This window comes from Paralichthys olivaceus, chromosome 3 (genome assembly GCF_024713975.1).
Source record: "Paralichthys olivaceus isolate ysfri-2021 chromosome 3, ASM2471397v2, whole genome shotgun sequence".
Lineage (NCBI taxonomy): Eukaryota > Metazoa > Chordata > Actinopteri > Pleuronectiformes > Paralichthyidae > Paralichthys > Paralichthys olivaceus.
The window spans coordinates 10641361-10663329 of NC_091095.1; the positions used below are offsets into that span (position 1 = coordinate 10641361).

At 40.3% G+C, this 21969-nt stretch overlaps 1 protein-coding gene and 1 long non-coding RNA gene across 6 annotated transcripts in view; both read left to right on the forward strand.

Moving 5' to 3' along the window:
• The window catches only part of acap2b (ArfGAP with coiled-coil, ankyrin repeat and PH domains 2b), a 44479-nt gene extending 27087 nt beyond the window's left edge, over positions 1-17392 (forward strand). For 2 of the 5 annotated variants that reach the window (XM_020081162.2, XM_020081163.2), the window contains 15 exons: positions 3528-3640; positions 4165-4216; positions 4738-4838; positions 5010-5115; positions 5588-5796; positions 6652-6721; positions 6967-7061; positions 7477-7679; positions 8700-8801; positions 9350-9442; positions 10249-10481; positions 10594-10703; positions 10821-10931; positions 11571-11632; positions 15617-17392. In XM_020081162.2, coding sequence (XP_019936721.2) covers positions 3528-3640; positions 4165-4216; positions 4738-4838; positions 5010-5115; positions 5588-5796; positions 6652-6721; positions 6967-7061; positions 7477-7679; positions 8700-8801; positions 9350-9442; positions 10249-10481; positions 10594-10703; positions 10821-10931; positions 11571-11632; positions 15617-15720 — 1764 coding nt within the window. In that variant the 3' untranslated portion in view covers positions 15721-17392. Of the gene's footprint in view, positions 1-1373; positions 1431-3527; positions 3641-4164; positions 4217-4737; positions 4839-5009; positions 5116-5587; positions 5797-6651; positions 6722-6966; positions 7062-7476; positions 7680-8699; positions 8802-9349; positions 9443-10248; positions 10482-10593; positions 10704-10820; positions 10932-11570; positions 11633-15616 lie in introns of all 5 variants that reach the window. The other 3 variants (XM_020081161.2, XM_020081164.2, XM_069521891.1) reach the window with 3 other exon arrangements.
• A 744-nt stretch (positions 17393-18136) lies between these two features.
• LOC138407183 (uncharacterized) lies at positions 18137-19736 on the forward strand. The gene is made up of 3 exons (XR_011240595.1): positions 18137-18265; positions 18607-18647; positions 19612-19736. It is a non-coding gene; the product is annotated as an uncharacterized lncRNA (long non-coding RNA).
• The last annotated feature ends 2233 nt before the right edge of the window (positions 19737-21969 follow it).

A 21969-nucleotide genomic window follows, 5' to 3' on the forward strand; every position in this document is an offset into this window, starting at 1 on the left:
ATCTATATTTACGATAAACTGATTTATTTTATATATTGGCCTAAGTGACAAGGGTCGTTTGCACCAATGTTTTTAGTTCCTTTGGTGATGTAGGTTGTTTTCTTGCGGGGGTTGTCCTCATCACCCACTAGTATTGTAGTGTTTCTTTTATACCTTGGTGTAAGTCAGAATGTGAGTTTTGAAAGCCTGAAGTCTTGTTAAGGAATTCAGTCCCCCATCATTTTATTATATCATTATATGTTGTGCTATTTGACTGCAAAAACCTTTACTTACTGCCCCCTGTAGGCTCGTTTTATGTTCGTGTCTCCTCATTCCTGTGCGTACTGTCCACTTTATTTGTGTTTCCACATATACCCTTCCCATTAACGTTGTATTGATGAAACCTTCCATCCTCATGGGAGTTACAAGGGGTCCTGAGGTTGTGTTTAGTATGCTTCCTGTCTGCTGCGTGCATTATTCAGCAGTAGCACTGTAAGCACATGGCATTACAGTCTCTCAGTGGTGCTTCAGCAGAGAGAGATGGGCAAGATATTTTTTGTCTCAACTCTTAAAGAAAGAAAACATCGTCATTGGGCTGCTCTGGTTTTCAAATGCTGGGATTGTATTTCTGTAGAAATAAGCCAGAGTTCCTTAAACAGGCAAACATTCATGATTTTTATGTTAAAGGAAGAAAGTTATAAACCTTTACTATGCCTAAAGGACTTGTTTCTTAAGTAACACACACGAGTGGGATGATATAGTGAGGGGAAAAGCTGAGTGCATGTCTGTTAAACTGAAGCCAGTATAAATGTTTGATGCCTGAGCTTCTCAGCACAGTCCACTTAATTATTCTAACCCAACGGTCACACCATCAGCACACACATGCACGCACATACACACCCAGACACAGGTGATCTCTTAGAGTGTGAGGCCTCAGGAGGAGGAGCAGCGACGAAAGTTTGGATAGACACATAGAACCACAATAGAGGAGGAGCAGAGAGACAAGCGATGCTGCGTATAGCGCTGGAGTGTTATTGAGATGCTGTGCAGGTAGACTTTGAGATCGCAAAAACTCTTCTGCCTCACACAGAAACATTCTGATACACACAAAGTGGCACAAATGCTATAAAACCGATGAAAAATGAAGATTTTCAGCCGTTTCCATTATGTTTGGTACCTGGTGAGTGCAACCAATATGGAGTGAAAATGTACATATCCATGGGCTTTGCTATTTGTAGTAACAGTGTGTTTATGTTAGCCCTTCTCTAGCGTGAGTGTGTCGTTTGCAACATTTATTACTTTGGCATATCAGTGATATTTAAAACTTGTTAGTGTAAAGAAATACACATTTCTTTTCTCTGTGTGTCATTCTCTTGCTGTGTGTAATGTTTTAGGAGGTGACAGAGCTCGAGTCTTTACCAGGCTACCGCAACTTTTGTGCTTGGACCTCCGTACGTAGAGTCATTGCATTGAGTTCCGTGTGACTTGTGTAACCCTACCTGCCCCCATCTTTCATTGCCTCTTCTTTCCTTTCTCGCTCATGCAGTGCAGTGTTTGAGTTGTTGCACCTTCATCTCTTTTGTTTTTTCATTTGAGTGTTGCACATGCATCAGTCTTCTCGATGTGTCTTGATTATACAGCATGCATTATTTTCATGCTAGTGTCTGTTACGTTGAACTCAGTCTGCTGGTTTGATGTTAGTGAGTATAGTTTGTTTCTTTGCCGTCAACTGTTTGGATAATAAACAAACTATTCTCTGTTGTGAGTCGTAAACCTTACATCTCTTGAAATGTTTCAAGAACTAAGAACACCAGCTGTGCTCGTAGCTTGACCACTACTTGTTTTTAAGTGTGTGACAGGGTTGAAAATTATTTCCTGAGCCAAAGTTGTCATAGAAATCTCACAACCCATGAGTTTAAATACGAGAGTCAGGTTTTCACATGATGATATCAGTGCTGTGCTTTAGTATATGTCTCATTCTTTGTTCTCACTCTTGATTAGAGATTTTTGTTGTTTGCTTGTGTATGTGGGAGAACTTGTGTGAGCAACAACATACGGACACCTGGTCAGTGTCATGATTTCCTTACACCTAAGTTCATCTTAGGGGAATTCTTTTTCTGAAACTGAAAACTTGAAGAAAAGGTACAGTTCACTTGATTACAGAGCTTGCAGGAAGGGTTGTTAACTAAACACTTACATTGTTATATCATACAGAGAAGCATCTATTTAGTTCATGGCTACTTTCCAGGAAGTAAACAGGAGAGGGTAGTGACTGCCTGTTGAATGAATGAGGTCATCTCCACTCAACGCCCAGAATTGTCTATGTTGATATATTTTACTCACTGAGTTTGCTGCTCTTGTATTTGTGGTAAAAAATTGGTCCATTTGTGGTCTTTTCAATCCAGCAGTCATCTGATGCCTTGAATAATATTTTATGATTTGATATCCCTCATAAACTTAATATCAAACAACTGGCAAAATGATAAATATCACTGATGTGAAGAGGCAGCTAAACTTTCACCCAATAAATGCTGCTATCAAGATATGTTTTGTTTTCATTTAATTAATATTCTTGATAAGAGATCCTCTGACTCTCCTCTGTTTCACAATGTTGATCAAGATGAATCAGTCCAGGCTGAGTCAGAAACTCGTCACAGTAACAGACCTAGATATCGAGCTATAGTCTGTAGTGGAGTGACAATTGGTGTAAACCGACAAGGACACACACACACACAAACACAGACGCATGCTCAGATGCATCATGGTGTTCAAATGCCACCTGAAACTGAGGAAGCTGGAAGTGTGATAGAAACATGTGGCAGCAGCTCAGGTAGTTAAAGATAGACTGACCCATGACAACATGGCAGATTGAGTTTCAGCAGGAGCAGAGTCAGTGAGACAGAGGATGCATGAAAGCTCATCTGTGCAGCTTTTCTCCTTCAAGGACAATAACTATCTCCCTAACTATGAGCTCAATAACTAACAGGAATTGTTTATGTGGCCTCTTAATTTAAAGATTGTTTGTGTGAGCGTAGCACTAATGGGGGAGGGAATTGGATTTCGTGAATGTTTGCAAAACAACATTAACATTTTACTATAATTATGTTTTCCTTGTTGCAGGAAAGCAGTGTTGTATGTTGCACTTGTTGTTTGGTATGTATCTGATCATTCCTGGCATTTGTTGTGCTCCTTTGCGCCCCCCACTGGTTAGATCATGTCTTCAGAGACGGGGAGAAATAACGTTTTGAAGCCTTAAGGAAAAAGCTGAAGAAGCGGGGTGTAACTCCACATTTCAGGCAGCCATTACAGTGGCTGTAACAGATTGTTACTCTTTAAGCATAAAGCAATTGCTTCTGTCTTTTCTGGTTCATGGTGTGAAACATAATTTCTGGTCAGTGTGAACAGTGGCTGCTCACTACAAGGTCATTGAGAGTCACAGCTCACCCCAGGGAAAAACAGGAATACCATATGATTCACAAGAATAATGTGGGAAGAAAATACTCTGTCCTTATATTTTCTTTTTCTTCATCTCCATCCTCCTTTTTTAGGATTTCTCGAATGATGACACCAAGCTGGAATACAATGTGGACGCAGACAACGGCATCGCCATGGAGGGTTATCTTTTTAAAAGGGCCAGCAACGCCTTCAAGACATGGAATAGGTACAGCAGACACTCTTCAGTGAACAGTTTTATGATTTGATTAAATTTAAGGATGAAGAACAGCTGTTGTGGGCTGGTAATGGATTTAAGAGGGCAGCCACTATCATCATAATTTAGAATAGAGATACAGATGGTGCTTTTTATCAGGACTGCAAGAATATAATGTTGTAAAAGTAAGAAAAGGTGTAATGCCATGAAAGACTTGAATAATTTTTTTTTATAAATGTCAGTAAATTCAGCCTGTCACCTTTTGTCTTTTCAAGTTGACCCTTGCTTGGATGGTATCATGAGCATACATGCATATAGATAAGTTTTCTTTTTGGAATTTTGTTATTCCAAAGAAATGAATTTATGTTTCTGTTTTTTGGTGAAATTAACATATTGTAGATTACTGTTTACTGTGTTAAATTACTCTATTAATGAATCTACCCATCTACCTCTCCAGGTATTTCTATCTCTTTCACCCAGATGTTATTTTAGGAGCATCACTTTGTTTTTTTAATAAACTCATGATCTCCTTTCAGGCGTTGGTTCTCCATCCAAAACAATCAGCTAGTTTACCAGAAGAAATTTAAGGTAAGTCTAGTGAGTCCCTGAACTCAACCGCAGACACAATCAAATATGCATGTGTTGGACTTACAGCACAAATATCTCCCCCATGTATTTTTAATGGGATGCTTTGGCTTCACTTTAGAGCAGTAGAAGTCAATTCAAAAGGTTTAGTGTAGTGAAAAAAACACTGCTGTACGTGAAGATGTGTTTCTCTGTGTGCAACTATTTAGCAAAATATAGAAGTAGTGTAACTCAATGTCTTAACTTTTTAGTTTACACACGTCAGGATACACACATTTATTTGCTGTGTACAAAACTGAAGAAATTGTTGTGTTTAGTATTTTACTATCATAACATTTCATTGTAAAACTGTTGGTGGTAACATCTTTGACAAAATCTGAAAAACGTTTAGCTACTTTGTTCAGTTAATGGCCCAAAGAATGCAGAAGAAGGAAACCTGAATATCATGTTATTTGGATTATCTTTGGTGCTCCAGTGGTGTTTGTGCATTGTGTTTGACTAAAGCTTCTGTTTTGTCCCCTCAGGACAACCCAACAGTGGTGGTAGAGGACCTTCGGCTATGTACTGTCAAACACTGTGAAGACATAGAGCGTCGCTTCTGTTTCGAAGTGGTGTCACCTACCAAGTAAGTTTGAGTCACTGACTTATTCCTCCGTATCTGTCTAATGATCACAGAAATAATATGAAGGTGGGAGGGTGTAGCCACCTCCTACCCCACACACACACACACACACACACACACACTGACAGGCTGACAGGCTGACAGCAGTGGTTTGATGTCTCTGCGTCCCAACAGGAGCTGTATGATGCAGGCAGACTCAGAGAAGCTGCGACAGGCCTGGATCAAAGCTGTCCAGAACAGCATCGCCACCGCCTTCCGCGACAAGGGAGATGAAGGCGAGGTAAAAACCAAACGCAGTCCCGCTGTTGGTTACAAAGATTCATATAGTCAAATAAATTACATAAGAGATAAATATAAAAATACAACCTCAAACAAACATCCTTTACACTGCTCTGAAGGGACATATTCCACACAAGAGAAGCTTCGAGAACAGAACTCTGAACTGTATGCAAACATGGATGCCTCTAAGAAATCAAATGTTTTACCCTTTTAGTCATGTTTATCAGATGTATTTGTCTGGTGGATAATATTATACCAAAATACTTGTCATTATATATTTGTGTATGTAATACTGACTTGCTATACTCTTGTTAATATTAAATTCCTCTGTTTACTTGTTATCCCCCATAGTATCCTCTGAATGTTTGGTTCTCACAATCACCCCACAAGGATAAAGTTTCACTTCATCTCGATAAAAAGCGTCACTTCTTCTCCTGGATGACTGTTTATATCTTTCATCTCTGTCCTGTTAGAAGCTGGACAGGAAATCGTCCACATCGACAGGGAGTCTTGACTCAGGTGGGGAGCCAAAGGAGCGATCGCTGAAAGGAGAGAGTGCCCTGCAGAAGGTCCTGGCCATCCCGGGCAATACCTGCTGCTGTGACTGTGGCCAGCCAGACCCTCGCTGGGCCAGCATCAATCTGGGCATCACCCTCTGCATACAGTGCTCTGGTATTCACAGGTATATTGCTGTGCTTTAGTGACTTAAATTCCTTGTAGAAGTCTCGATGGCACATAAAAGCGGCAGCAAAAGCAGGGGCTGCAATAACAGAGTCGTGGGGGATGTAGATAATTAGAAAATCCAATTAAAAAGAAAAGAGAAAACCACCAAGGAAGGCACTTACAGTTTAGGGATGTGTATTTCTAGAGAGGAGAAAACTAATAAACACAAGAACTGATATTAGGACAATTTATTTATTTATCACTTTGCAGGGAACAGTTCATTTTGTTCATGTTATTTTCCACAGTCATGGAAAATCTTTTCTATCAGAGCCATGGTGAGAGTATAAAGAACAAAATGTTTTGGTCTGAAGGGAATTTTGAAATGTAAACACTGACATGAACACCCACTCTGCTTGGGATGTTGTTACAAAGTTTAATTACTTAGATGTTTAATTATTATTCAAGCAGAATTTTAATTTACATTAAAGTGACTGGTAAGATCCCAGGATTTCCACACTAATATTCATCTGCACTTTATCTTCATTACAAGAGAATTATATTGGGTTCAAATATTTCAAGGATTTAATTTTAAGGGATTAAATCATAGATAATATTTTAATCCCTTAAATGGCTCAATATGTGCAAATCTCTGGCACTTTCCCTCCAGTCATATCTTTTAAGGTACAGTAGTTCCTCTTCCTGCCGTTAATCTAAGAGATATATTCTAAACCTACACAGTTTTTGTGATGAATTCAGTTCAAATCTGTAAATATTCTGAACCCCTACCATGTGATTCATCCATCTAAACTATCCTATACAGCATTTAGCCTTTTATCCCAGTCAAAAAATAACTCTGTGCCTCCTTCACCTGCAGGAGTCTTGGAGTTCATTTCTCTAAAGTTCGGTCTCTGACTTTGGACACGTGGGAACCTGAACTTCTTAAGGTTAGTAAGAAAATCTAATGCACATAATCAATGTGCCTGAACTGTCCAGTTCAAGTTAATAGTCTTTCTTTTAGGAAGTGGCGTCTTATTACTTTTCATATCTCTTCATCGCACAAATTTCATTTCTCTTACGGTTTTTGTATATCTTGGACAATTACTGTGTAATTCATTTAACAGATTTAACAGCAGTTTGGTTTTATTTTCTTCTTCTGGGTAATAATCAATTTCCCTCTTTTTTTTCACAGTTGATGTGTGAATTGGGAAACGGAGTGATTAACCAGATCTATGAGGCTCGACGAGAGGAGCTAGGAGCCAGAAAACCACAGCCAGGAGACCCCAGGTACATAAATAAGGGAAAGCACTATAGTTTTTACAGACTAAAACCAAATAAGTTCAGAAAAGTTCTCTAGATTAATTCCTCACTGGTTTTGTTCCTTAGTATTTACAGCTTTTGTGTTTGCGACATTGTGAAGGATTCGGGCTAATAAAACATGAATTAGACTTGAGACTTATAAACTTAGACTTTTATAAAATAACACAAGAACAGAATATAGGCATTATTGTCTTAATATAAACGTGACTTTGTTCTCATTGTGATTAAACACCTAATCCTCTAATCATGAACTCCCTCTGTATCAAACTGTTCCTGGTTTGAGGAGACACGTGGTAGTAAATATTTTCAGTGAAGGCTAAAGACCAGCTGATATTTCTCATTTTACTTAAAAACAAAACCCTTTTCTTCTTGTTTCCTCCAGACACGAGGTTGAGGCCTACATCAAAGCCAAATACGTAGACCGTCGGTTTGTGCGCCGCCCGTCAGACGAGGAGCTTCGCAACAAAGTGGTCTCTCTGAGCAAACAGGAGAAGAGGCTGAGCAGCAGCTCCGAGCACCTGCCCCCCAGACCACCTCCACCTACCCCCAAACTCCGACCGGGTTCAAACACCTCTGGACAAACAGGTCAGCACAACAGTGAAAATAAATCACAACTTTGACCCAGTACTTTTTTCTTTTTCTGTAACCTTTCCCTCATCTCTGAGCCTTATGAATAACTCAGGTTTACATCAGTGAAACTAATGATTACAACCAGACAGTGTACTGAATTTTAACCGGGTTGGGTTTAAGCTCACCAACTCCAACAAGCTGTAACTGAAAATCAGTGTTAATAATCTTTTGGGACAAGTTGAGATATATTTTTGGAAATTAAATATTAACAAGCTGCATCAAATTTCCCACACTCATCGATCAGTTCCCTAAATATGTCTGGGGTTTTTTTCATCAAGATCCATGAATTATTTCCTGGGAAAACAGTGAAAACATAACATAAGCTCCTCGGCGCAGGTAAAAATCATCGGATGGTTGCTCAGGTGATGGGTCAGTTTTGCCTTTTTGCTTCTTGAACTAACATTTTCCTTAAACTGACAAAACACAAAGATTGGCTCCTTAAATTTCCAATTTTTGGATAAGGAGTATTGTTTTATAAATTCCCAATCCTAAGCAGTGACTCAAAGTCTGTTATGTGTACGATAGACTTATTCTACTTTTTGAGGAACAAAATTACTCTGCATCAAGAAGGCAGAACTAGTGGGATTTGTGACTGGACGCTCTGTATGATCCTTTCTTTTATTTTTATTTTTTGCACTTCTGTGAAGACGTGTCCACCCACCGGCATACTGTGTGTTCTTTGGGAACAGCATATGTCTTAGCCTTCTCTGCCTCCCATTGCTTCTCGTAATCTGTCTCTCTCAGCGTGAGTCGAGCTGGTAGTATAACTCTGTGCCTTCGCCCTGCTCCCCTCCCTCTCCAACCTCTTCTCTCTCTCTCTTTTCTTTCCTCTCCTGGCTGTTTTGTGCTTCTTGACTAACCCCTGCTTTCACCGCCTCCCCCCCAATTTCCCTCCTCTCCCCCCCAACCTCACTCTGACACAAAATTGACACCCTTCACCCTCCAATTTCCAAACTCCCATCATCCTTTGCGTAGCTGCTGCCAGCGGCTCGGAGACTCGCCGCGACTCTCTCTTCTGTCCTGATGAGCTTGACTCGCTCTTCTCCTACTTTGACACATCTGCCAAGCTCAGGAGCAGTAAGTACTAAATGCTCAGTGTTTCGCTTGCTTCCCCCCCCCCCCCCCCCCCCCTTGTAGCAACAACCATCCATCTCCTTCATCTTCAGTTCCTCCCTCATCCAGACCTTCCGAATGGATCATTCCATCATAACCTTGCAGAGCGTACCATGTTTTGTTTTCCCTGGGGGGTTGGAGAGTGTTTCTCTCCCACATGGTTTTGGTCACTGTCTGGTTTTTGCGTTTGTATCTGTCTTGTCATATTTTTGGTATTTAGGGACCTGAAACATACGGTGATGGAGGATCTGTCATTTCAGCTTGGGGAAGTGTGAGCACACTGACTGTAGAAAATATTAGGAACACCTGCTGTTGATGTTAAATTGAGTTTTAGGCACAGAAAATCAAATGCCTTCATCCAAAGGCTGAGTAAAGAGGCTGTGTGTGATGAGATTAAATATTTATTTTGCTTTAGACGACCAACAGGAAGGTGTTCCTTTTATTTCATACATACGGTGAATGACATCTGTGTGTGTTGTTCCACAAAAAGTGACCAAGACTCTGCTTTACAGTAAAAAGTGCAGACAGCGGCATCCAAAACAGCGCTGATGGAAGCAGGGAAATGCTGGCCAACACCCCGTCCAATAACAGCCTGGCAGAAGCTTGTGAGACCCACAAACACACACACTAACACTTTGTCAGCACTTTTGAAAATGACTGTAGTAATATCCAGTGAAACAACATGTTACACTAACTGCAGTGGAACACAGAGACACTGGAGGACAGTTATGATGTAAGAGAGAAGAATGGTGAGCAGAAGAGCCACAGGTGCTTTGAAACGTTTTTCAAAATTAACTTGAGCAGATGGCACAAAGCGAAGATGTCTTTCATTTGAACATTTTTGCATTTTCTGGTTTGCACTAATATGAAATAAAATTATAATAAACAGTAAAAGAATATAATACTCTCACCCTGGAAAAGTTTAAAATTCATGCAAATGTATGGAAATCTGTTTCGGGGAAAACACATGCATTTATTAATAAAAAATAGTTAGACAGTTGAGTTACTGTATCTATCCCGAGAGAAATTTCCTCTTCCAGCAGCTTGTATGACAATTATAAAGAAAGCAGCACACACATACAGTAGATACAAACTAAAAAATACACACAGTTGTGCAAAAAGTGCCAACAGAGGCAGTATTTGAGTGTTCAGTGATCATCAACCGCCATATACATAAGTTGTCCATTTCACGTAGTGCACTGTATTTTATTCCATATCTACACTGTATTTATTGTTGTAAAAAAAATCCCTGGTGTGAAGTTGTATTTTCCTAGATGATTAACTAAATGTTTGAGATAAAATTTGAATTCTTTCTTTAGAAAACGTAAACTTTTTGAAAACCATAGCTGTACTGTACTAGACTCCCAGAGGTTCCCTCCTCCTAAGACACAATTTTCCTCCCATTTCTCAGATGCTGCTGAGTCTCCGCCCATGGCCATGCCTGCCAAGCTGCCTCCTCCCTCGCCCTGTAAAGAGATGGTTTTCTATGAACCCAAGGAGTACAGCCAAGGTCTGCAGCTGTACTGGGCTTCATGTGCCCGCAGTCTGCCAGACATGGCCGAAGCACTGGCCCACGGAGCTGAAGTAAACTGGGTCAATACTGAGGACGACAAGAGGACGCCGCTCATCATGGCGGTGCAGGGGGTACGTATGGCGGCAAATGGACGAGTCAGTCTGGTACCATAGTGGATAGTTTGCAGTAAGGAAATGACATTTGGACATTTAACCAATGTATCATATCAACTTGTATTCTCAGGGGTCACTGGTCACCTGTGAGTTTTTGCTTCAAAATGCAGCTAATGTGAACCAGCAGGACGCTCAGGGCCGGGGTCCCCTGCACCACGCCACCATGCTGGGACACACAGGGTTGGTCTCTATACCTGTCTACCACCTTAACTCCACACACATCTGTCACTCAATAATACTGACAGCATTGTGAAGAGCCTTATACAACTTTTATGAGTATGTTCATCTCTCTTTCAGACAAGTGTGTTTGTTCTTAAAAAGAGGAGCGAATCAAAATGCTGCAGACATTGACGAGAAGACACCACTGACCATAGCGGTGGATGCGGCCAATGCAGACATTGTTACACTGTGAGTGTCATACACGTCATTATTATTAGTTATGATTGATCTCTTCATTTCATGCTGGGACCATCGTCTGAGTTTACACTTTGACGCATCATAGAATTCCATCCCAACCACATATAGTAATACTTCGTAAATTTAAATGTTATCCACTTGGTTCGGAAATGAAATATAATATATTCTGAATTCAACACTGGTTATTTTGAATCACTTATTTATGTGATGAATCATTTACAGTGAACTGATCATTGCCACTTAATAAATCCTGACAATATAAAACAAGAACCACATAGAGACAAACAGGACTAACAATGATTAATTATTAACACTGTGTATTATCACAACTACACACAGCTGAGTCATTATGCTTCCATCTGAGAGAAGTCTTTAAATATCTTTAACCACAAGGTGTCACCACCTCATCAGAGTAGAAGTAGAAAAATCAGATCTCCTCTTTTATTTAAAACAGAAATAAAATATCAGGCTTTCATTTGGCTGGTAAATCTGAATATTTATGTATTTATTTTTAGAATTAGCAGCATATCTGACATATCTGAGAAATGACCTTAAAATAAATCACTGACACTTTCTCTGTGTATGTCTGTGATTGATCTCTGCCTCTCTGTTTCTTCACTTACTTCACAGGTTGCGACTGGCGAAGATGAACGAGGAGATGCGAGAGGCGGAGGGGCCCTACAGCCAGTCAGGTCAATATAACACCAACAGCCCCACCGAAATGCAGTACAGGAAGTGCATGCAGGAGTTTATTAGCCTGCAGCTGGACGAAACTTAATAACTGTCCGCTCTCTTCCAAACAAAGGAGCAGAACACACTGTAAAAGCAGAGGAAATGCAAAGTCTGGGTTTCAGAGTTGGAGTCAGTTCACTTAAAACTTAACAAGAAGATGATGGTTTAAATACTCGGACAATTCATTCTCAGCGGAGGTTTTTATTAGAAGACCTCCAGGTTTGTTGAAATGTGATCCACTGACTGTGATGATGGGTCAGAGTGAACTGAATCTAACTCTGTGTGTCTCAGTCGCTGCAGCCTCTGTTTTAACGTCCCAGCTCTTGACCAGGTGCTGGACAAACTGCACCTTGGTGTGGTTCAGTGTCAGGTGCTCGTTAAAACCGTCGACTCTGGACATGACTGTAGAGTTTTGTTCCAAAGTGGAACATCCTCCTTTTCAGTTAAGTGACCGTGACTGTCACGTAGGATTATTTGATAGCACAAAATTAAAACAAACAGCGGTTTTCTAGAAAGTTTGTACTTTTCTCCCTATAAGTCTAAAGCTGCTTTCAGACATGCACTGAACTTTATTCCTGTAATTGTCCAGAGGAGCTGTATGTGAGAAGATGTCTGAGTCAGTTGCTCCAGTCTTTTTCTGGAACTTTTCCCTGCCAGGCACTAGGGGGCAGAAATGTGCTGAAAATGTTGGAGTATGTCCTGTGAGAACACAGCAGGAAAATGTCCCTAAAATGCACAGCAAGCAAGATGATGATGTTTCTAACGTGACGAACACAAAAGTGAAAAAAAGAATATAAAGGAAGATGCGTCGTATCTTGCCTCCCGCCTGCTCTACACAGGCGCTGCTGCTGCTGTTTGTACGAGTGACCTGCTGCTGTGTTCTTCATAGTGGAGAGTTCATGTCTGAAAATGGTTCGACACTAGCTTTGTTCATTTCCTCTGTTTGAGAGGTGTTCAGTAATTTATAGTAAATCATTTGTTTGTTTTTAGGGCTAAAATACTTTTTAATCTTTTAATTAGTGACTTGTCTCTAGTATCAGTCACAGTATCTTTACAAAAAAAAGAAACTATATTCCCAGTAACCACTCCCACTACCCAGTGACGCTCAGACCTCAAAGTGAAGGCAGGTTTCACTATCTTGCAATAATTGTGACTTGTGAATGACATTTTTTACCATCAGACCAGTGTCATGATGTGTGTTTATAAACGGCCAAGTTTCCTTTTTAACTTAAAGTGATTTATGCACATTCCTGTTAATAGTTATGCAACTGCTGTACCTTTACCCATGACTGTTCGTAAGGTCCCTGTTTGAAGTCTTAACCGTATTCAAGGCCTGTTTACTTTGTCGTCCAAACATGATGCATCTCGCTGTTGTGACACAGAAAAAGTCTATTTTACATCAATTTCTATTATAAAGATAAATATAGGGTTGTATAATGTGTATACATACTGTACATGTTGTAAATGTTGTGCATACATACATTTCTATAGTGTGTCAGAATACGCAGAGGTGAGAGTGACTCACACAGGGTGAGTGCCATGAGGGACACCTTCATTCATCCTTGATTTCTCTTGTTTTGATTGTGATGTATTTACTTCCTGTTATGACAATGTTGTGTCTTGGGTATTAGTCGGTTAAGTGCGCTCGCTCATCGCCTGCAATTACGGGAAATCCAGAATTGTAAGACAAGAGGCCTTTTGTTGCCGTCGCATCGATCGTCTCGAATGTTAGCGGAGTACAGACAAATCGTCTGAGGAGTCCAGATTTAAGTGCAATAGTGTAGAAAGGTATCCACGTGTATCCGTGTTTAGTATTATCTTATATTTCTCTTAATCTTAGGTGAGCTTTACAAAAAAATGATTATTCACAAAGAACATGGCAAATGAGTTTGAAGCTCACTGACAATGTATGAAAAAATAACTATTCCGAACGTACCCCGGTTTATCACATCTCCGCTCCCTGCAGCCGCTACTTCCTGAAGGGCATCGAAGCACTTTGATTAATTTCTGTTGTTTCACATAGACAGAGCAGCGCCCCCTGCTGCTGACAGAGCAATATGTCACATCTTTAATTCACCAGTTAGAACAGAGATTACTGATGTGTTGTTGTTGTTGTTGCTTGTACGGACAAAGTTTTCTGTGAACTTTAGACACTGAGCGGTTGTTACATTTTTAGATTGTAGGGGAAATGGAATATTGTACATTTCTGTGTGTTGATGAGAAGAGGGACCTGCTCTGCTCTGTCGTCTATTTTTCCAAAAATAATAAAGCGTCTTAGATTGAGGGCTAGTCGTGCTGCTGTAGGCAACTGGACTTTTATTTGAATGAATGCTGCTTTTTTTAAAAAGTGGAGGCTCCTCTTTTTAAAAATAAGACTGGAATGTTTTGGACCTACAACAAGAAACGCTTCTTTGTTCCTTCATATTTTATTTTAGCATGTGCAATGGTTGTTGATAGAGAATGACACAGAAAGTGTTGCTGGCAGTTGTTGCCTTAAAGGTCAACAGCAAACACAGGAGCAGTGATGATGAGAGGAACAGAGGGAAGATTGTCTTTAGCAGGAGAGTTCGAGTCTGAAGTTTGTGTTTCTAGTCAATGAAAGATCCTCAAGTCGAGAGGATTCACCTTGGGCCAGCATCAGCTCGCCGTCCGCTCCGATACGCGCGGGCCACTTCATCAGAGCCTCCAATCAGCTGATGAGCGATGGTCCTGATGAGGGATATTCAGGGGGATGGAAGTGAGGGAGAAAGAACCACATCAACCCCCCCCCCCCCCCGCTCTTGGTTTTGTTAAAATTACACTACCCCCCCGCTCAAGTGTTTCTACCTAATTAAGTGTAGACGTGGTTCTCAGCCTGAGCGTGGCTCAGTGGTTCAAACAATAATCTATGAAATCTTGTGGGGGGGGTATCTATATATATATTTTTGGAATATAATTCTAATTCTTTTTTTATAAATATATTTTTCTTGAATTGATATTTGTCTGCTGTTGTCGTCTAAAAATGTATTTAAAAACCCCATGAAGGGGGAATCCAAACACATGACCCCTCCAACAGGTTGAGAACTGCTTCTCTCTTTATCGCTCTCATTCTCGATTCTGTAAATTCACTCTGTTCTGTATTTTTCTTTCTTCTTTTCTCCGTCTCCTCCCCAGAGTTTGTGCCTTTGTTTTGTTCTTCTCTTTTCTTTGGGGTGCTGAGGCAACGCAGCTGTATTTTTTTGTACATTAACTCCTGCACTTTAAACACAATACAGTTGCTGACAAAAACAAATCTCTCTGGGCTTGTCTTTTCTTTCTGAGTCGATCTCCAGCTGAGAAAACAACAAACTGTTTTCACAATCATTTGCCTTTTTGCTTCCTCCATTCTTCCCTTCTTTCCTCTGCCTCTGTGTTGATCTGTTTCATATTTCGAGCCACGCTGAAACTCTGACAGGTACGGCTGACCTTTCTTCTTTTTTCATTCTTGATCTGATGACACTGTGCGTAAATCTTCCTCCCTGGTATTTAAACCTGCTCTGCACCTACATGAGGACGCTAAAATGAGTTTGGTTAAGTTTGTGGTCACAGTTTAGTTCTGTTATATCTTGTTGCAGATGAAGTTCTCTTGTGCAAACATTGAATTGTGGAAGAGGGAAACTGAACAGGATTAGGTTGTTGTCTGTGCAGATTGTCACGCTCCTGTTCCACTGCAGGAGATCCATGTTTTTTATCTGTAGATGTTAAGTCTTGTAACTCATGTATGTTTATCAAACTTGGATGGGATTTCTTCTTGGCGCATGTCCCATCCTTCCACCAAACGCTGTAAATTAGCATTTAACCTCCTCGGTTGAGGTAAAAAGCAAAAATGAATGATTTGTGTAAGAAATGTTGGAAACTGCAGCTCTGTCTGTTTTCCTTTTCCTTTTTGTTGTTGCTCATGTCTTGTGTCTTGGTCGTTCCTTCAGGTGATGAAACCTACCAGGACATTTTCCAGGACTTCACCCACATGGCCTCCAATGATCCGGACAAGCTGAACCGTTACCAGCAGTACGACCCGCAGCGACCCTGACGCTGCAGAAACTCCGTCCAATAGCTCTTAGACAGACGCTGTCACCGACCTGGGAGAGACACAGTTTATAAACCTCCGCCTCTGCCTGGTCATTTTCCCTCCCATCATTCAGAAACATCTGCGTTAAAGCCGGTTAGTGCTGCCACAGCTGGACACGTCAGCATGTCTCACATGGGAACCTCTGTGAAAGGAAAACCTCACTGTTCTTAAACTGGGCTTCTCAGTAGAGGACCTGTGACAACAAGTGAATGGTACAGTGTTAAACCCTTTGAAAGGATTCGCAGTAATTAAAGAAAGATTTTTAACTCGGTCTGAATGTAGAGCGCCGACGAGGCTCAGTTTGATCCCTCCTGACAAAAGACAACTTCTTCTTTAATACGTTTAAAAAAAGGAGTGTGTTGCATCAAAGAGCATGACAGATTGTTGAATAGGATTCTCTTTATGAGTATAGGCATCTTTTTTATATCAAACCTTAGTTTTATGAACTTCCAGCTGCGTATCCACGGCAATATGCTTCCACTTATTTGCACAAGTCCCTTTGTCTTAAAACACCACCGATGTTTACCAGTTGTGATGGTATGACTTTGACGTGTTGTAAAATGTACAGTGATTATAGAAGTACATGTTACTGACTGATTTTAATGTTAAATAGAATTTTCTTTTTTTTTTAATGCTTTTTATTCTTTAACGTTTTTTCTCAGTGATTCTGGTTTCGGTCCCGTCGACAGCAGCTTTTTTATGTGTCAGCGCTTCAGCTTCTTGATTTTGTGGGTTAAAGTAGCTTCAGTTGTCGGACGTGATCGGTGATTAGATTCAGTCTCATCCTGATAGAAGATGAAAAGGTAAAAAACTGAACATCAGTCTCGACCTGGAGATTTTAATGCAGAATTTTATTCCCATTGATTTTTAAAAGGTTGGTAAAACTTCATTTATTTTTTAAAGGTTCATAATTTTCTAATTTTCATTCCTGGATGATTTGGCTTGTTGATGCATTTATGATAAATGCAAATATTTAGGTGATCAATAACCTTGTGTTTCCTATAACATGCTATGAACACTGGTGACTGGAGAGAAAAAAAACTCCTCATCATCAAACTGTATTTATTTATAAATACGAGCAAATTCTTATCAGGGATTCTGAGGACATTATGAACCTGTAATCCACAATAAAGCAATACCACCAAAAACAGTTTTAAAGCTACATGGTTTCATGTGTTGAGCTGTTAAAAACTGACATTTTCAGACTCAGCTCAGACGCCTTCACTCAAAATGTTTAAACTCAGAAATGAATTCTGTAAATATCATAAAAGATGCTCTGCTCTGCGATTTAGGACTTTTAGTTTTTTCTTTTGAAACTGTACAATATTTAAACATTGATAGTTTAAACCAGGATGTGACGTCAGTTCCTGAGGAAATCTTTGTCCAGTGATGCAACATGGGATACAACTCTTGTACATTTTGTACAGATGCTTTTGAATTCTGCAGAGAACTGAAGTATAAAGTTAGAGGTACTTGAATCATTAAAATAAGATGTTGTATATGCTGTTCTTTGTAACCTTCAGTCATTTAGACCATTTTATATTGCCTGTCTGTTAAACCATATACATGTACTGTATATTCCACCTGTAATATCTAAGAACTTCAATACATAGACTGAGGATTCTCCACCTAATGATGATTCTTTGTTTTGCTTTGTCTCGAGATTTAATTTGAACCTTAAGCTTCATCTGGTTTATTTAAAGTCGTCAGTGTGTCGGTGAGAAAAGAGTTAGTGTCACGTTCACTCCCACAAACTGGTGTTTGACACACAACATGGTTTTCTTCAAAGTACAATATGAAGCTGGACTCGCATCTGTCTCACCTGTGGAGGAAGATTTGACTTCTCTCATACAGTTTATTTTCTATAAGTTCTTTGTCACATGGATTTTAAAACATCTATGAGTCTATTTTGATATTAATTAATATTCCTTCAAAATCCCAAATATATTTGCTCACGCTAAAATATTGGACCGAAATTTGAAGCGATATTCAGGGTCGGTCACGTTGGCTGAGCCGTGGACTTGATCTTTTTTGATGTGCCTGTAATTGGAGAAAACATCTCTTTTCAAAAAGTCCATAAACGTCCTCATCCTCTGAGCGTTTCCTCTTTAATCAGCGAAGCAGCGTTTAATCCACTCAGCCATTGTTCACTTGTTCTATTAACTCTGCTCCAGAACAGGACTATTATAAACAAGATGATTTTCCAATCTGATGTTCCAACATTACAGTCTGATGAAAAGAGTCTAAAAATACACGGCGCAGTGTTAAGAGCTCTAACGCCTCCACTTCTCTGGGTAATTTCAGATCATGTGTCGAGGGCGACAGTCAAATTCTCAACGTTTGCCTCCTCTGCTGCTTCTTTTCACACTTTTCCTGAATAACCGGAGTCGTCTGGAGAAGTTTGATCGTCCAGCAGAGGGAGAGCGAGTCAGTCTCTGATTCTTTTTTTTTTTTTGAGAATAAATTCTCTTGAAAATGCAGCTGGGATGTTAAAAGGCAGCTTCATGTGAGTCACAATTAGTTTTTGGTTTACTTGAACCTGGCAAGTTGATTTTAAACCTAGTTTGTTTTTTAAGCACAGACCAGATATATGTTTGTGTTAAATCATTTTAAATCACGGCTCCAGTTTATTCAATACAAATAAACTAAGCATTTCAAGTTTATTTTTAATTTAACACACAGTCATATATAGTTAGAATAACATTAACATTATTACATTCAGTTTTTTGTAATCGTCTCCTTCGCCCTCGTACGATAATGAAGTCACAAATTCATCCTTTGATTCACAGGGATTTATTGCCTCATTCCATTTCACTTTTAATAATCACAGCGTGTTTATTTCTGCAGCTGTTCAATGAGAAGCAGACCAGTGGTGCCCACCACTTCAAGTGAGTTATTGTGTTACTGTGTGTGTGTGTGTGTTTGTGTGTGTGTACAATAACCTGGCGTTCATGTTTAGTCTGCTGCAAACTTAGGTTCTTGAAAACACGCCACTTTTTCAACAGTGATAGCAGATTCATAATTCATCGGACTACTCCTTGACACACACACACAAGCAGCACGAGCTTCTGAAATACTGATCATCAGTCTTATGATACAGACGGATGAAGCAGGGTGACATGAAATAAAGAGAGAAGCTACTGGAAATGTAAAGTTCAGCTCAGGCTACAGTTTTTATTCTCTCTATTCCCACAGTGGCCTTTTATTTCTTACAATTACAAAAAAGTGTATCGGCCAAACTGTCTCTAAGTCACATTTTCCATTTGGCCTTTATAAAGTCAAATCAAGAATTCCAAACATCAGACACAACAGGCAAAGTAATATAAAGTTCAATTTAAAAGTAATGGCCAAAAAAGATAAAAGAAACATGATGTTAAAAACAGTCAAATGAAAGTAGGTTTTAGAGATGGTTTCGAAAAAGACAGAGAAGTTTCAAGTTCCTCAGCTTCCATAAGGTCACGACCTTGAAGGCAGCGGCCCTGTCACCTTCAGAATCTCAGCCGAGTAGAAAGAAAATAAATCACATGCATGAGGCACATGCTGATTTTATCTGAAAGAAAAACTAAAGAATACAGAAAGTAAAAAAGTGATATTTCTGTTATGTACAAAAAGTATTATTAAACAAATACTTCTCCTGCTCCAAACTCTGAGCTTCAGCATCTAAAGGAAAGATTTGAACATGGTGATTTCTCGTCTCTATATTTTTCTCTGATAACCATTTAAATGTGCAAGTTTATAAATGTGATCTAAAGATTAAACCTTCGGAGGTTAAAGGTCATGTGCTGTGTACCAGCCTGTCTCAGTCCAGCTGCTGTGCCCGGCTCACGACCTCTGCTCATCGGCCTTTTCCAGGAAGTCTGCGGTCTGCCGCCTGTGGAGAAATGAAGGGCCGCCGCTGGACACGTTTCCCTCCATTAAAAAAAACACTGCGAGCAAACGCCAAGAGTCCAAGGCCCATTAATGCCACTCGCTCTGCCAGGGACCGGACTACACAGAACATATTCATGTTAACAAGCGACCGAGTCCAGTGGTGACTGAGGTCCTGATTTCTTCAAACAAATAAAAAACACCCGGCAGATGAGATCATTCCACTTCCAGAGCACGAGGACGAGATTTTTTGGGGAATTACTCAACGAGTTTGGGGTAAAACTTCGATGGTTGACTCTGGATTGTGTTTGTGCTGCGAGATATCTGACTATCAGTCTTCTGAAAGATGTTTTTGCAGAGATCCTCATTGTCCTTCATTCTGTCTGATTCAGAAATGGTGATGAGGATGAATTACACCAGATTTGATTGGTGAGAACACAGGATATAAACAGGCAGATGCACAGAAGTAAGTCATGACCTTTTCTCTAGAAGCTGCTGTCGCACCCGGCTGTCGGCGTAAAAGGTCAGAAGTCCTCTGCGGTAAACGGGGACAGATCTCGTGAACATGATATTAAATGAGCGAGACAATAACGTCCAAAAATAACGTGTTGATCTCACAGTGTGAACAGGATCAACACATCAGCTCGGACTTTGAAAGACTAAATCCAGAAAACCAGTCAGAACCCGATCAAACGTTTCTCTGGTCCACATGAGAGAATCCCTCTCCTCCTCAGAACCATCATGGCGTCCGAATCCTGATCCCCCGAGCTGATGTTTTGCTCCGCCGGCGTTCACACTGAAACAGACGGTTCTGGTTTCATGTTTTGGAGCGGCCTCGTGCTGGAATCCAAACTGTTCTGCCTCTATTCTTTACATGCATGATGATGAATGGACAGAGGGAATGAATAGGCACAGTGTTAAACGTGCTCATGTCCTGCACCACACTCACACTGTCAGGGAGGAGGGGGTGAGGAGAGGAGGGGGGGAGGAGGGTGAACGTTGGACAATGTGCAGCAACGTGTTGTACTGATCACCACCTTCACCACCTTCACCACCTTCACCACCCCACACGTCTACACTTCACCCTCCAGACTAATGGAATCTATGTCTCCGGCCTGCCTTCCCAGAATGGGCAGAACCAGCTGCTCTGACTCTGGTTTACTGGTTCTTTCATTTTTCCATTTGTCTCCCTGATGAAAGCCTCCCCAGAGAGCAGAGCTGTGCACGCTGCAGTGAGCAGGTCTCCTCCAGCTGAGGGGAGAGCAGGGGTCTGGTGTCCAGCTGTTCTCACCCCCAGGAGCGAAACCTCCCTCTGCTGCAGGGAACTCGGTCAACCCGAGCTTCTCTGATCCCGACAAACATTTGTACAACACAAGCCCAAAGGTCGGATACATACACACACAAAATCTGAAGAAGTGGTGACGAGGTTTAACTCTGTGATCTCTGCAGTAACTCAACAATAACTCGATACAACTATGAATTTTGTCAGTGAATCTAAAGTTTTAATTTCCCTGAGGGAGTTTTACCAACGGATCAATGAAGTTCGATCTAATCTAATCTAGTCTGTTTTGGATCACACTGTTGCACTGATTTACATGTTTGAGCCAAATGTGTGTTAATCTGCTGCTGAAAACCGTCACCAGTAAATGCATTACTTCTCCCGACAGTGAGGGCTTGTGGCTGCATGAGACAGAGAAGGAGAGGCTGTTGGAAAGTACTGAGAATTGGACAAAAACTTTTAATTTGTTTGGTTTTTTTCCAAATAATTAGAATTAATAAAATTAGAATTATGTTTCAGGAATATAAATGACCAACTCTCTCCTCTCTTAACATTTATAATCAAACCTGTTTCGGTTTCTCAGCCTGAACTGACGTAATGAACTAACTCAAATCAAGAGTCCACAGATCAGTCAACTGTAAGAAAAGAAAAAGATTTGATTTTCCAAAAAATACTTTAAATATAATTATAAAAATGTGCAGATTGACTGAACGATCGTTTCAGATAGTTTTACTACAGAACAATCTGAATCTGTGATTTTCTTATTGTTGAATAAATCAAAGTGGAAGGATTTATATTATCTAACCATGAAGGATGACGTTTGTCTGATCAAGAAACAAATGTGTCCCTCATTTTCTACTTGAATAGATTTATAGATTTTATTTTTAATTTCATATCATGTAGATTGTCTCTACAGTATTTGTTGTTGTTGTTGTTGTTGTTGTTGTTGATGATGATGATGATGATGTTTTTCAGGAGGATCCCATCTTAGAGCCTCCTGCTGCCCCTCAGGAGGAGCTTGACTCCAGGCCTGACTCCAGGTCACGGACAGGTCACCTCCTCCT